Source organism: Pristiophorus japonicus, chromosome 1 (genome assembly GCF_044704955.1).
Source record: "Pristiophorus japonicus isolate sPriJap1 chromosome 1, sPriJap1.hap1, whole genome shotgun sequence".
Classification (NCBI taxonomy): Eukaryota; Metazoa; Chordata; class Chondrichthyes; family Pristiophoridae; genus Pristiophorus; species Pristiophorus japonicus.
The window spans coordinates 333,571,935-333,585,637 of NC_091977.1; the positions used below are offsets into that span (position 1 = coordinate 333,571,935).

Below are 13,703 nucleotides of genomic sequence, written 5' to 3' on the forward strand. Positions count from 1 at the left end.
AGCTATTGCCCAATTACAAGCCACCAAGTAGAAGGCTTATGCTGCCAATTTGTAAAGTAGTTTATCGTAGAACCAGTTTCTGAACATTAACAAGCATCAATCTCTCAAGATAAATCCACATACAAGCGATAATTCAATATACAATTCAGTTCTTTCAGCATGAACACTCTGGTGATAACATTTCTTTACTCATTTATTTGTTTTAAAGTACTAAAATCATCCTTCCATTCAAATATTATACTATAGCTCTTATGAATAAAGAACATCTTTGTAAGTTAATTTAAAACTGCAGTTTAACCTTGTTTCAAATTAAGTTCACAATCATTTAAACTGTGTTCTCTCAAATTGATATGATCCAAACCTTTATTTAGATTATAGCCTCGATGCTTACTTTCATTCATTCATTACTTTTTTTTTACAAGATCTGCTAGTCATATATTGAAAAAAATTGAAAGCTGTTTTAAACATTTAGAATAAAATCAATTAAGATCGGTGTTGTCCACGTGTCAATTATATATTTTTTAGGGTACCTTTGCTTAATTCGTCAACCTTGCTTTCATGTTCATCTTTCTCATCAAGTGTAGTAGTTACTGTCATGGAAACTCAAATATCACTTTATTTTGTACAATTTAAGAAAATTTATTCAGTCAGCAATGTCTTTGGGAAGAGTGCAAGAAGATACAATTGTTCTGCAGTAAAGATGGTATCTAACTGATCAGTACCAATAGCTGGCTGCATTCAATCAAACCTAGTCATCATATTCAGGGAGAAATACAAAGTACAGTTGATTGCGACATCTATAGGGCTCCTCCGCATCGCTACCAATGTGAATAATTTTGGATGATGGCTGCCTCAAGCCAGTCTTTGATTCCCATCACGAACTGTGCACCCTGGTCACTGATTCCATCCACCATTTCAGGTTGAACCAGATTGTTCGCAACCTCAGCATCCTATTGAAGCCTAAACTGAGCTTCCAACCCTATAACCTCTTCAGCACAATGACCGCCTACTTCTACCACTGTAACATCACACACATCAGCCCCTTCCTCAGCCATTGTGCTGCTGGAACTCTCGTCTATGCCTTTGTCAGCTTCAAACTCAACTAGTCCAATGCTCTCCTGGTCAGTTTTCTATCCTCCATACTTTGTAAGCTTCAACTCATCCAAAACTCTACAGCTCACGTCCTATCCTTCATTAATTCCCCATCACCCAGGCCCTTGCTGAACTGCAATGACTCCCAATCCTCAAATTTAAAATTCTCATCTTGGTTTCAAATTCCTCCATGGCCTCACTCATCTCATTTCTAATCTTCTCCAGCCTTACAAGTCCCCCGTGCCTGACCAAGAACTCTCCATTCCTCAGACTCTTGTCTTTTGTACATTCCTCTTTCCCTTTAACCCACCATTGGTGGCTGTGTCTTCAGCCATCTCTGGAATTTCTCCTTAAAACCCTCCAACTGCTTTCTGATTCTCCTTAAAACCCATCTTTTTGACCAAGTTTTTGGTCACTTCTTTGGTTTTGCTTCCATTTTTGTCTGATTATGCCTCTGATGCACCTTCGGACATTTTTCTAAATTATAAATGCAAGCTTCTGTTGCTTTACATTATATAACTGTCTTTGTAGTCCCTTTAGTATCTTGTTGTCTCTTTTTGCTTCTATATATTACTCACCTGGAAATAAATTTGACCAAGTAGTTTTAGCATGGTGTGGTGATGCTATTTTTCTCCTTCAAAGATGACATAGAACACAGTGGGAATTCCACATACCCTCCAGTAGATTTTCCTTAATTAAGGTTAATTGTTAAACCTAAGCAATCTAACCAATACACATTGCTAAATAAAGACCCAGGCTTCAGTTCATAGTGGCCTCAAGTCTGTTTATGGAAGCCGAAGTCTAGTATGAGTACACGTATTTAGGAAAAGCAAAAGCAAAACTATATCAGTTACTTCTCTCCACTCAAACACGAACTGGCTGATGATATTGTACTGCTTCCTCTTGTAACAGTCCAAATAGATTTATAGTACATGTTAAAATCATGCTTTCAGAAATCAACAAATGGAGGATCTTCTCAAGTAAATGAGGCCACCCCTAATACACAGCTCAGTTGGTATATTTGGCTCATGAGCGGCAGTCCACCACCACTGTAGTATTCCCTCATCATAAAATGCAGTGGAATTACATCCAACTCACCTCAACCACCATAATGGCCAGCTTCCTCTTTGTGGTTAAGTTGGCAATCACATTATTACTCATCTAAAAGGTTTCTTTACCCCCATGGTTTTTAAAAAAAATATAACTTACTGGATGAAGAGACATCTGCGTTTAGAGAACTTCCTACATCCATTCATGCCAAGCAAAGAATGAAAACTGCCTGAAAGATGTAATATGCTCATTATTTAAATGTGTAAATTATTTTTTAAAATATAAATAGACATTTTCTTACATACTAAGTACAAGAAAAAAAAAGTCTGCGCAGAGAAACCAGTCATGGTGTTTAGGAAAACATTTATTTTTTTTAAGGTTATGGTTAATACATAAAATCACCAACATATACACTGTACCATATTAAAGATGGCAAGAAACTATTGAAGCATAACTCAACTCACAAACTAATGCATCATTGAGAATTATCCTCTTAAAAGATGCAGTTAGAATCAATAGTTCTTCCATGCAGTTCATTAATTCACCGCTTCAAAGCAATAAACCCGTCACTATTTTCAGAAGGAGGGAACAGCTCAGTATCTCCGGAGGCATAAAATTGGACTTCCATTCGAATGCTCAAGTTTAAACTCTTCTCCTTTAAAAGTTAATTGTACAGCACCCAAGCTGCAAGAGTAAGATTGTTACATTGAAAAAAAAAATCTGTTCTCCTACAAACATGAAAAGGGCCAAAGAGGTTTAATTAAGGATTTGACTCTTTTGGCAACATAGGATATTGTTGCTTGAGCACAGTGCAATATTTACCCTTTCAGTAATATTTGTATATTAGGGCTAAAATTTCCACAAAATTCACCACCGCCAGATTGTCACCCCAAAAACCGCTAAGATCATTAAATTAACGCCGGCCAAAAAAAATAAAGGAAAGCATTCCGCCCGGGCGGGAAAAATGGGTCTTACACGCAGATTCTCGGCGGAAAATGTAATCCTGGGCAAATTGGCGCTACCTACTCAAATTTAGTCCAGGCTGCAGGTTGGGCCTAGGGAGGGGAGAAAACCACAATATTTTTTCCGAAAAACAAAAAAAAAATCAGAACACATTCTCAGGACCCTTTTCCACTAAATCGCTGTAAAGAAATTTTAAAAGAATTATAAAAAACACTTAACTTCCTTTCTTTGCAGAGCTTCATACCCATCGCCCAGCTTTGGCTGGTTTCTCGTGGGTGTTTTTTTTCTACTCACCTACAGGTCACCGCTGAGACCAAACTTGGCGGTAGCAGTTTTTGGCAGTGCACGCCAGTGGTCTGTTTCCCAGCGTTATTTCGAAACCGCCGGCGGAACTCTTTGGGGACATTCCTGCCGGGTCGTTTTCTGCCGAAAACAAGCAATACCGCCGAAAAACCCAGTGGAAATGGTGTGGAAATTCTAGCCCCAAGACTTTTAAAAGCCTTAACTTTTCTAAATAGGTTACAATGGCGCTTGTAATACCTAAATGCTATAATAAAGTCTCAAGCATTATGCATGGATATTTATTTATCTGTGAATAACTACAGATAGGACTGTAGCCTGTTGATTTATTTTAGTTTCATTATTGCCCAAGGATTTAATAATTTGTATCAGTTTGCAGCAGTCCTGTTAATATATGGCAGATAATTAACAGGTAGATATTGCAATGCATATACACACAAATATACAAGCCCAGCTCTAAGGCATGGTTACACACAAACTGCAGAAGCTGCAAACAGAACCTTCAATTTTTTTTCTTGGAAACAACACATCAATCAGCAGAGTTATTTGTATACGAGGGAACTCCAACTCCTGTAGAGATAGGTAAACTGACAGTTCCCTTACATGTCAACAGCCAAAAGAAGGTGACAACTGACGGTTTTTAAGGAAGGGGTTGCTAGTGACAGGAACACTTGATAAATGATGGTTGTGTTCCCCAAGCTAATACCTATAGTCAGCAGTCATCACTCATCTCTTTTGGACTGGCTGCCTGGCAGGTGCTGGGTGGGGTGAACACAGATGGGTCACTGATCCCTAGCTGCAGATCAAAAAAGCGTGTGGAGGTCGTTACGTTGTAGCTCTTGGTGTAGGTTTCTTGCACTGGATAGCAATCCTTAACTGTGTAAACTCCAACCCATGTTTCGACTGTGAAAAAAGCAGAAATATGAAAATATATTCCCAGGGTATGTAAAGGTTACTCAATTTGCCCACCAAAAATGAATCTGGAGGATAACACAGCAATCTATCATGAAATTATATGTATGATTAAAATACTGGATATAATTTAACATTGTTTCAGTAATGGAACTCCTAAAAAATGTTAGATAAAGTATTTGAACCATGCTCTTGCTGGCAGAAGTACGTTGACATAGGTGAGGTGCACAAAGGAAAAGGTGCCAGGAGTAGGGGGAAGAGACCAAGTTGAGATTTGGTGATAATGGCCAGACAGGGAGACTTCAGTAAGGGACAAGTTGTCGTCATCTGTGAGCCAAGGTTCAGTCAAGGCCATGCAATCTTCCACATTAAGGCCACAGATGGCAAGGGCCTTGTTCACAAGTGAACGGACATTCTGGAGGAAGATGTGGAGAGGGGCAATGATTGTTGATTCATTAGCAGAGTCCAAAGGGTAAGCGGTGACAAGGGTGAGCAGGATGAGGATGTTGGTGAGATTAGCCCTAAGCGGGCATGCTAGGTTTGAAGGTTGGGAGAGGGGGGGATGGGCCAGTCGGGGTTGCTGCTCGTAAGGAGCCAAGAACAAATACTTTGATAGACTCTTTGGAGAATGCCGAGAGGCAAATGGAAGTTGTGGGCTTATCCAATGATTCAAGCCTGGGATGGAGGCAGGAGAGTAGGAAGGTAGAGGAAGAGAAGGGTTGGGGGTAGGGCTTTTGGGGGACAAAGTACCCAAGAGGGAAGAGATGAAAGGTGACACGACCGAGAGGCAGAAAAGCTAAGATACAGGAATGGCCGAAGGGTGAAGAGGAGAGAGAGAAAAAAAGGGAAATAAAAGTAATGGCATATGGTCCAGAGTAGCAGTCAAAATGCACATACAAAGAACACAAAAGAAATTCAGGTTACATAGGCAAGGTAAAAATTAGGATAGATATTGTCCTGATTGTCTATTCTCTCGTTGTCTATTTGCAATGAGAGTACACTATAAGGAATATCAGCCCAGATTATGAGCACAAACACTGAAATGGGGCTTGAACCCAGAAACATCTGATATAAGAGATAAAACTGAGCAATGGTGACACCAGAGGATAAAGGAGATCTCCTTACACCACATTGTTTCTAGGGTTCTGTTAAATAATTAGCCAGCTAGTGCCATCACATCAAAACATTTGCCAAATTCCCTGCAATTGAGAAAGAATTAACCAATTGATGCAATGGGAAACAAGTGGTTTTCTAGCAACTACTTGGAAATATGGCTGAAGACATTTGAAGCAAGCACCTTAACCACTACATCAGCAGACTTCCTGCCAGTTCAACCCCAGTGTGGTTTGGCAACTATTCAATTTCTAGGAGGTACCGTGTCAGAGTCAGTCATAAAATGCATCTTACCATACATTATGTTAGCACATTTTTTTTTATAGAATAAAAATATTGTTCAGAATAGAACCATTTCTAATTTCAACATTCACTCTAAAATTAGGAATTCCTCCTGAGGGAGTCTCAATTCCCAACACTGCAGATCCTAAACAAACTTTGCTTCCACAGCTGCACAATTTTACTCCCAATGTCTTAATGAGCAAAAGGTCTGGTTACATTTTTAAATCACTCAAAACCTCAAAGCAGAATAAATGTGAATATTTGCATAATATTAATGTGAATTATCATCTCTAAAAAAAAATCAAATAGTTTGTGTAGTTTTGGGTATTTACACAATGGATTGGATATTCGTGCAGCTAAGTACAAGGTTTAAAATCCAAATCAACTTTGAATAGACATGTCTAGCTTCTTGCCAACAGCTAAATGGAAAACATTTTGATTGCATGCTGATTCAAATTATCTTTTAGTGCACTTGCATTTTCAGGACATCTCGAAGGAGCAGGGAGATAGAAAGGAGATCTAGTAATATATTTTGAAGTAGATTTTCTAATAAGGTCTAGGTTTCTCATTTATATTTTGGATGCTTTGGCCCATGTACACATGCACAGACCATGCAACGGTTACATTCTGATCTGTAAACTTTTACCATCAAAGAGAATTCCATGAAACTATTTGACTTTCTAGTGCCAAGGATTGTGCTGGAGGAAAACAAGTAAGTATCAACATGACTGGACATCAAACATTCTGAAAAGGTCATACAGATCTGTAGATACGAAAGAGACACTGACTGGAGCAAAGCATTTATACTGATCATTTAGGCTAACTTGGAAAACTTAAACTTGGATTATTTTAAAGCTCTATTTCTTCACTAACATTTTGAGCCATCACTTCACCGACTTTGCACCCATTTTGGGTGCAAGTTGAATTTCTTGGCCCGAGAGAGTGTTATACCTTGGACATGCTCCCAGGCATTGTTTGTTTATTTGTCGCCCCGTTTACATGTCCCGTGATATAGCACCACACTGCAATAATCGTCAACCTTAATGTCAGTGATATAGCTTGACGGGTAAACAAAACTTTGCAAAATAATACAATGCAAAACAAGCAATGTTTGTGAGTAATGTCCAAGGCTGCAAAACGTATGGTTTGATTGACTTAATAGCAGTCCCAGCTATTCCTTAATCTCTAGTGAATATGCAAGAGATAACCCCAATTAATTTTAATAGTCCATACTATATAATTTATACTCATCATAGTGCAACATTAAATTACTACTATAGTTAACCGTGAAAATCTTTAAATAACCTCTATTTTAGACATTGATCATTTTACATTAAAAAAATAAATTTTGGGGCTAATTCAGACGAGACCGAAACAGACTCCAAGTGTGATTAAATTCAAAGTGACTGCCATTAATGATTGAAAGATTCTGCTGTATGTACACAAGATAGTATAAACTGAATTTGAAATGACTGCTACACCCAACATTTAAACAATGCATTATATGCTCAAGTGGTTTGAATATGTGATGTAAATACAAGTCTCATTTCAAGTCATTACCGTAGTAAAAATTTCTGAAATTTGAAAGACAGATATTATTGCAGCTGTCAATAGCCCATTCAATGGAAACATACAGGTTATTTGTAAGGCATTTCAAGTTATCAATATCCACCCTCATAGAAAATAAAGTTTCAGATTATAACTATCCACCTTTTCCCCCTCTTTTATTTATTTATTAGAATTTATGTGCTGACTTTTGGAAAACCCTTTGATTTCAACAGGATATAAATATTGTCTTGATATTTTTAGAATTTTCTAACAGTGATGAGACTGATAACAGCATCCCCATAGGGATTACATCAGACAACAATATTGTGTTAAACCAATTCAATGCGTGCCTGCTAGGTGATACAAGATTACATTGTGGCTCAAAGAAATACAGAACTTAACTTTTATACTGCTAGTGTCTCAAACAGATTGAGCCATAACACTTTATTGCAACTGTACACATAGCATGCTCCTTACATTTACGAGCAGGTTTTCTGTCTGACCACTCTTGGACCTCAATCTGGTCTCCTGGCCCACCGATGTTGTATTGATCTTCATAGGTAGAGTTGTTAGGAATATCATATGGGTCCCATGGCTGAATGAGAGGTAGTTTGGAGCACTGCTTTGTCACTTGCTCAATCTTGAAAACGACTGGATTTTTAAACAGATATATGTATTCATAAAATCTAGAAGGAACAAAAAAGTAAAATAGAATATCACAAGACCTTTGTCACTGAGTAAAGAAAGAACTTGCATTTATATAGCACCATTTATATAAGATTCTATGATTCTGCTCTAATACCTCTCGGCCTGCTGACAGTCTAGCTGTCCAACATCCAGTCCTGGTTGAGTTGCAATTTCCTCCAATTAAACAGGAGGAAGATCAAAGCCATTGGGCTAGACTTTCCACTAGGTGGCTAAGGCCCCCAAAAAATAGACCTTATTCCAGCGATGTGTGATGTATCGCCCGTGCTGATTGCCGGCATAAGGCCCATTTTTATTTGCGATTTTCCACTCAGCCTTACCCCAGCGATGTCAAATGGGCGATCTGATTTCTCAGCGATCTCATGATCGCCCCAAAAAAAAGAGGAAGTCAAATGGAAGTCCAAACAAAAAGCTTCCCTAGCAATGCTATTGTGCGCATGTGTGGGATTTTTTTGGGGGGGCGATTTTTTTTGCCGTGTTTGGAGAGTTCATGGGTCATTGCACATGCTCAGGAGGACAGGGAGGGTCGCACAGAGCGGGTGAGAGAGGAGAGGCATCAAGGAAGCAGTGAGGAAGTAGTTGCTATTTTGCTAATTTGCTTTATCAACAATGGAAACACCAAAAACAAGGGAGATGGAGAGGCAAAGGGCAAAAGCCTTTAGTGAAGAGGCCAACGAGACCCTTGTAAACATGGTTTCTACAAGGTGGGAGGACTTGACACAGGATGGCCTTGGGAAACCTCCACCCCGTGCCAAAAGACGGATGTGGCTGGAGATTGCCGATGTCGTCACATCGGCATCAAATGAGGTGCGGACAGCTGATCAGTGCTGTAAGAGATGGAACAGCCTGCTGGCAGCTGTCAGAGTAAGTGTGATTTTATATGTCTTTAAAATCATATTTACAAGTCATATTTAAAATCACATATGTATTATTTGCTTCATGTTTATAAATTATGTATTATTTACTTGATGTTTATAAATTGCAAACAAAATCCTCAGTTATTTATTTATAATGTGAAGGAATAACATTAATTTAAAAACATTAAATTAAAAATAAAATTCCATTAATTACATTTATTCATCCTAATACTAAGTTGCATGTTATAGTATTAAAAATTATTCATATGCAGCTACCAGAGTAAGTTGCATTTTAATATTTAAAATATATTTAAAAGTCATATTTAATTTACTTGCTGTTTATAATTAGATTTAAAATTATTCAAATGCACTACAATGTTATGTAATAATTGAACATTTAAATCAGTCTTCAATGTTTATTGTCAAGTACAGTAGCTTATGCCGTGCAATGTTAAATTATCATTTACAGAAAAAGATCAGTATGAACCGCGCGGAGCAAAGGAGGACGGATGGAAGCTCCCCAACAGTGCACACATTTAATTCGTACGAGGAGCTTGCAGTGGCCTTGGTGGGGCCTGAAAGCCATTCGGTCACGACTCGTGGCGTGGCCGAGCCCACCCTTGAGTCTGGTGAGTAATAGGAAATGTGCAATGTATCAAACATTACTAAATACATACGAAAAATATCGTAGTTATGCATTTAATGTTATGCAATTATAATTCAATTAATAATTTAGATGTAGTCTGATCTATGAATGAGGCTATGTTAACCCTGATGAACCCTTGTGCATATGTGGTTTTGAAAAGTATTGCAATGTTTTGGGTTATTGAAATATTGATAGTGAAATATATTGATGTGTATTGTTATGACTTGTTTAGAAATTTTATTCATCTTTCTAAGGTCAAGTGTCCGTTGAGCAGTGCTCGGTAACAGAGACATCTCAAAATGTAATAGACCCCTCAAGCAGCTCGCAGGAGGTTGAGACGGCGGAGGACGAGCAGGAGGATGATGAGATTTTTTTTGTGGGGGGGGGGGCGGAACAACCTGCGGCCATCTCGATTGAGATGGAAGAAGCACCGGGACCAAGCGGTGTGCAGGTGGCGACGCCAAGGTGCGTCATTCTGTAAACGCCGACGCCACGGAGGTCCGGTCAGCGTGGCGAACAATCGCCTACCATGGAGGGCCAGACAGAGAGCTTGATTTCCCTGTGCAGGGAGACGGTCGCAACTGGTCACGACCTTATCCAGGGGTTCGCGGGATTCTCTGCGAACTGGAGCCAGTTTCCAGCATCCTGGATTGAGGTCTGCACGAACTTCTCCAATTGGTCTTCTGAGCAAGCACAGACTGCAAGGGAGACCTTGGAGGCCATTCGGCAGCAGACAGCTACAACCAATGCCCTACGGCATGCGTTGCTGGCTGGACATGGCGCTGCACTCCAAGGTGTCGTGTCTGCTCGCAGTGAGACCCCAAGTATGCAAGCAAGTATGCAAGCGAGTACGGAGCACACAGTTCCTCCTGACTTGGAAGTGGAGCTTCAGGCTTCCGCTCTGTCACCACGGCAGGAAGTCTTGCCGTCCCCACTCTGCACAACGTCTTGGTGTCGGTCTGTGTAGACCAAAACGGGCGGGTCGGGTATGAACACGGGGTGGGACTGGACCTGGAGGGAAACGTCGCCGCAGGTAGGGTGGGGGCCGTTTTTTCTCAAAGTTTGTTCACTTGTTCTTGTTCCTGTTTTGTTACTTTTGTTAGTTGTTAAAGGTTAATTGTAAATTGTTAACTGTTAAGATTTGTGTGTATTTGAGGGTTGGTGCGGGGGGTTGGAGGGATAGTTTTTCAATTTTAATTTTAGTTTTTGTTAATAAATTTTTTTTTCTTGTTTTTGTTAATAAATTTTTTTTTCTTTAATCCAATAAATTGTGTGTCTTCTCTCTTAGTTACATTAGTTATCAACTATACAGATGTTATTCCATATTTATTTATTCTTTTAATATACGAGTACTTTAGTAACATTTCAGTAACACTAAACTTTATAAAATAAGCATAAATTCTGATGATAGGCCATTGCAGGCAAGACCTAGACACACCAAGCAATTGAAACTATTGATCAACCCCAACTGTAAATCAACATCTGAAATGTTCACATTTAGCGAGTGGAACCCCTTTCTGTTACGAAAGACCTCCGCATTATTTCAGGGTGCTTTGAGGGCAATGTGCATACAGTATATTGCTCCCTGCACCTTGGGGAAGTCTGCTATTCTATGGAAACTGAAAAGTACTCACGGTCTGTGCCTCCCTGGTCATTGTGAAGCTCATGAAGTCCCTCCACGAGCGTAAAGAGCTTCAGTCACCTGTCAAATGGAGCTGTGTGTAGAGTGCTGATGTGTGATTTTAATAATCTCTCAACAGTATCTAATCACTGTACTATGCACTCTCTGTACTCTATATGCTGTTTACTAGTCAGTTTGATAGGCACCAACAATATCAGTAAATAACTTCATTATGTAAAAGCTATTTAATAAATTCAATATACAAAATTCTGTTATATAAAACCTAGTTACTAAAAATAACGTAATACCTATATGAAAAATTACAGCTCAGTAAATTCTATTATATAAAACCTATTTACTAAAAATAACATAATACCTATTTATAATACCTGTCCCAATATTTTGAGTACAACTAGCTCTCTAATTAAAGTCAAAATGGCGGCCGTAGTGCCCATTTTCCTTCTCCGAGGCCCAGAAAAAGCAACTATTTCTCAGCACTCTTTTGGGCCTTGCATCAGCCCAGCGAAGTGCATGCTAGATGCTGAAACTTGGGATGGACCTTGTGTGGGCTATAATTTTGGCTATCTTCTTGGCGATTAAAGTGGAAACGTAGGCACCTGTTTTTCGGGCGATATTTTGGGCCTAGTTTCCACTTTTTGCTCAAAATGGGCGATAGAGGTCAGTTTTGGGCCATAAATGGGCGATGTGAAGTGGAAAATCTAGCCCATTGTCTTTAACCGCCGCCACAAAAGCTTGCCACCAATTGCATCCCTCTCCCGTCCAGTCTCAGATTGAATGCAACCTCGGCATCTTATTTGACCCTGAACTGAGCTTCCACCCCATAATCTCTCCATCACAAATAACACCTACTTCTAACCACTGTAACATCACCCATCTTTTCCCCTGCCTCAGCTCAACCACCGCTGAAACCTACATCTATGCTTTTGTTATCTCCAGACTCAACCATTCCAATGCTTTCCTTGCCCGTCTCCTATCCTCCAACTTGAGCTCATCCAAAATTCTGCTACACATATTCTAACCTGCAATAAGTCCCGTTCACCCATCACCCCTGTGTTCGCTGACCTACATTGGTTCATGGTTCACCATACCTAGATTTTAAAATTCTTGTCCTTGTGTTCAAATCCCTCCATGGTCTTGCCTCTCTATCTCTGTAACCTCCTCCAGCCCTACAACCCTCCAAGCACTCCGCATTCCAATTCTGGCCTCCAATGCATCACCCATCCCCTTGTCCCATTCCACTGGCATCTGTGCCTTCAGCCATCTAGGTCCCAAGCTCTCCCTTTCCTTTAAGACCCTCCTTAAAACCCTCCTTAAAACCTACCTCTTTGACCAAGCTTTGAGTATCTCCTTTTTTGGTTTGGTGTCCGTTTTCAGCTGATTATGCTCCTGTGAAGTGTCTTTAGACATTTTCCAACATTAAAGGAGCTATATGAATGCAAGTTGTTGCTTGATAGGAGGCTTCTGGGAAAATCAATTACTCTACCCCAGACTAGATATTTTCAACCATTAGGCACAAAAATCTATTAAAGACAAGATGTTGCTACAATCGTGTAGACATCAAAACTCCACCCCAGGCATGCTTGCCTATTTCAGCATGAATGTTTTTCTTCAAATAAGCTTTCAATGATCCTCCATGACTGACATGGACAATGATTTTTTTCATCTCTTTTCTTTCAAGGACATGTTACAAAACAGTACCAAGAAGGGCAAGACTGAAAATAATATTGGTACAAAAATATAACATTGTCATTGTTGAAAGTTTTCCACTGCAAAGGAAAAAGGTCACAGCATTTTTAGATTACCCCATGCTGCTAAAAACATGACAAAAATAGGTATCGTGTTTGTCTTTGATGTGAATCAGCCAAGGGTCTTTACCGACAGGTAGGAAACAAAAAGGATATTTTTAATCATTGTCCTTCTGAACGTGGTTCCCCCCCCCACACTCAAAATAAACTAGAATGGCTTCTAATACTGACTAATCAATAATGTAGTAAAAAAATTCAACACTGATGCAAATTCAAAACAATATGCATTATAAGAACATAAGAAATAGCAGCAGTAGACCATACGGTCCCTCAAGCCTGCTCCACCATTTAATACGATCATGGCTGATCCGATCATGGACTCGGGTCCACTTCCCTGCCCGCTCCCCATAACCCTTTATCGTTTAAGAAACTATCTATTTCTGTCTTAAATTTATTCAATGTCCCAGCTTCCACAGCTCTGAGGCAGCGAATTCCACAGATTCACAACCCTCAGGAGAAGAAATTTCTCCTCATCTCAGTTTTAACTTTGTTGTCTACAATGTAGAAATAAATCTTGGGTTATGCAATTCGTGATATCTCCTTGTGGTAGGCAACCGGATTTATAATCATTTGCAACCATGATCAAGATGAATCTAGTCAGAATCATCCTAAAAAGCTATATTGCTGCATCCAAGTCAGTGCCTCCAGATAATACAAAAACAATGCAAGTTATTTAAGTGAGCATATCCTTTACTGTATTATTGTTTATACTTGAAAATCTCATTTTTTTGAGGCATATTAATCCCATTACAATCTCGATTATCAGACGTGATCATGTAAAAACATCT

General features: G+C 39.3%; 1 protein-coding gene across 1 annotated transcript in view; it reads right to left on the reverse strand.

Annotated features, from left to right (window-relative positions):
* Positions 1-2,485: 2,485 nt before the first annotated feature.
* epdr1 (ependymin related 1) overlaps positions 2,486-13,703 on the reverse strand; it is a 28,386-nt gene continuing 17,168 nt past the window's right edge. The window contains exons 2-3 of the mRNA XM_070889343.1: positions 7,738-7,946; positions 2,486-4,308 (exon numbers count right to left, since the gene is read on the reverse strand). Of these exons, the coding sequence (XP_070745444.1) occupies positions 4,118-4,308; positions 7,738-7,946 (400 nt within the window). The 3' untranslated portion in view covers positions 2,486-4,117. The remainder of the gene's footprint in view (positions 4,309-7,737; positions 7,947-13,703) is intronic.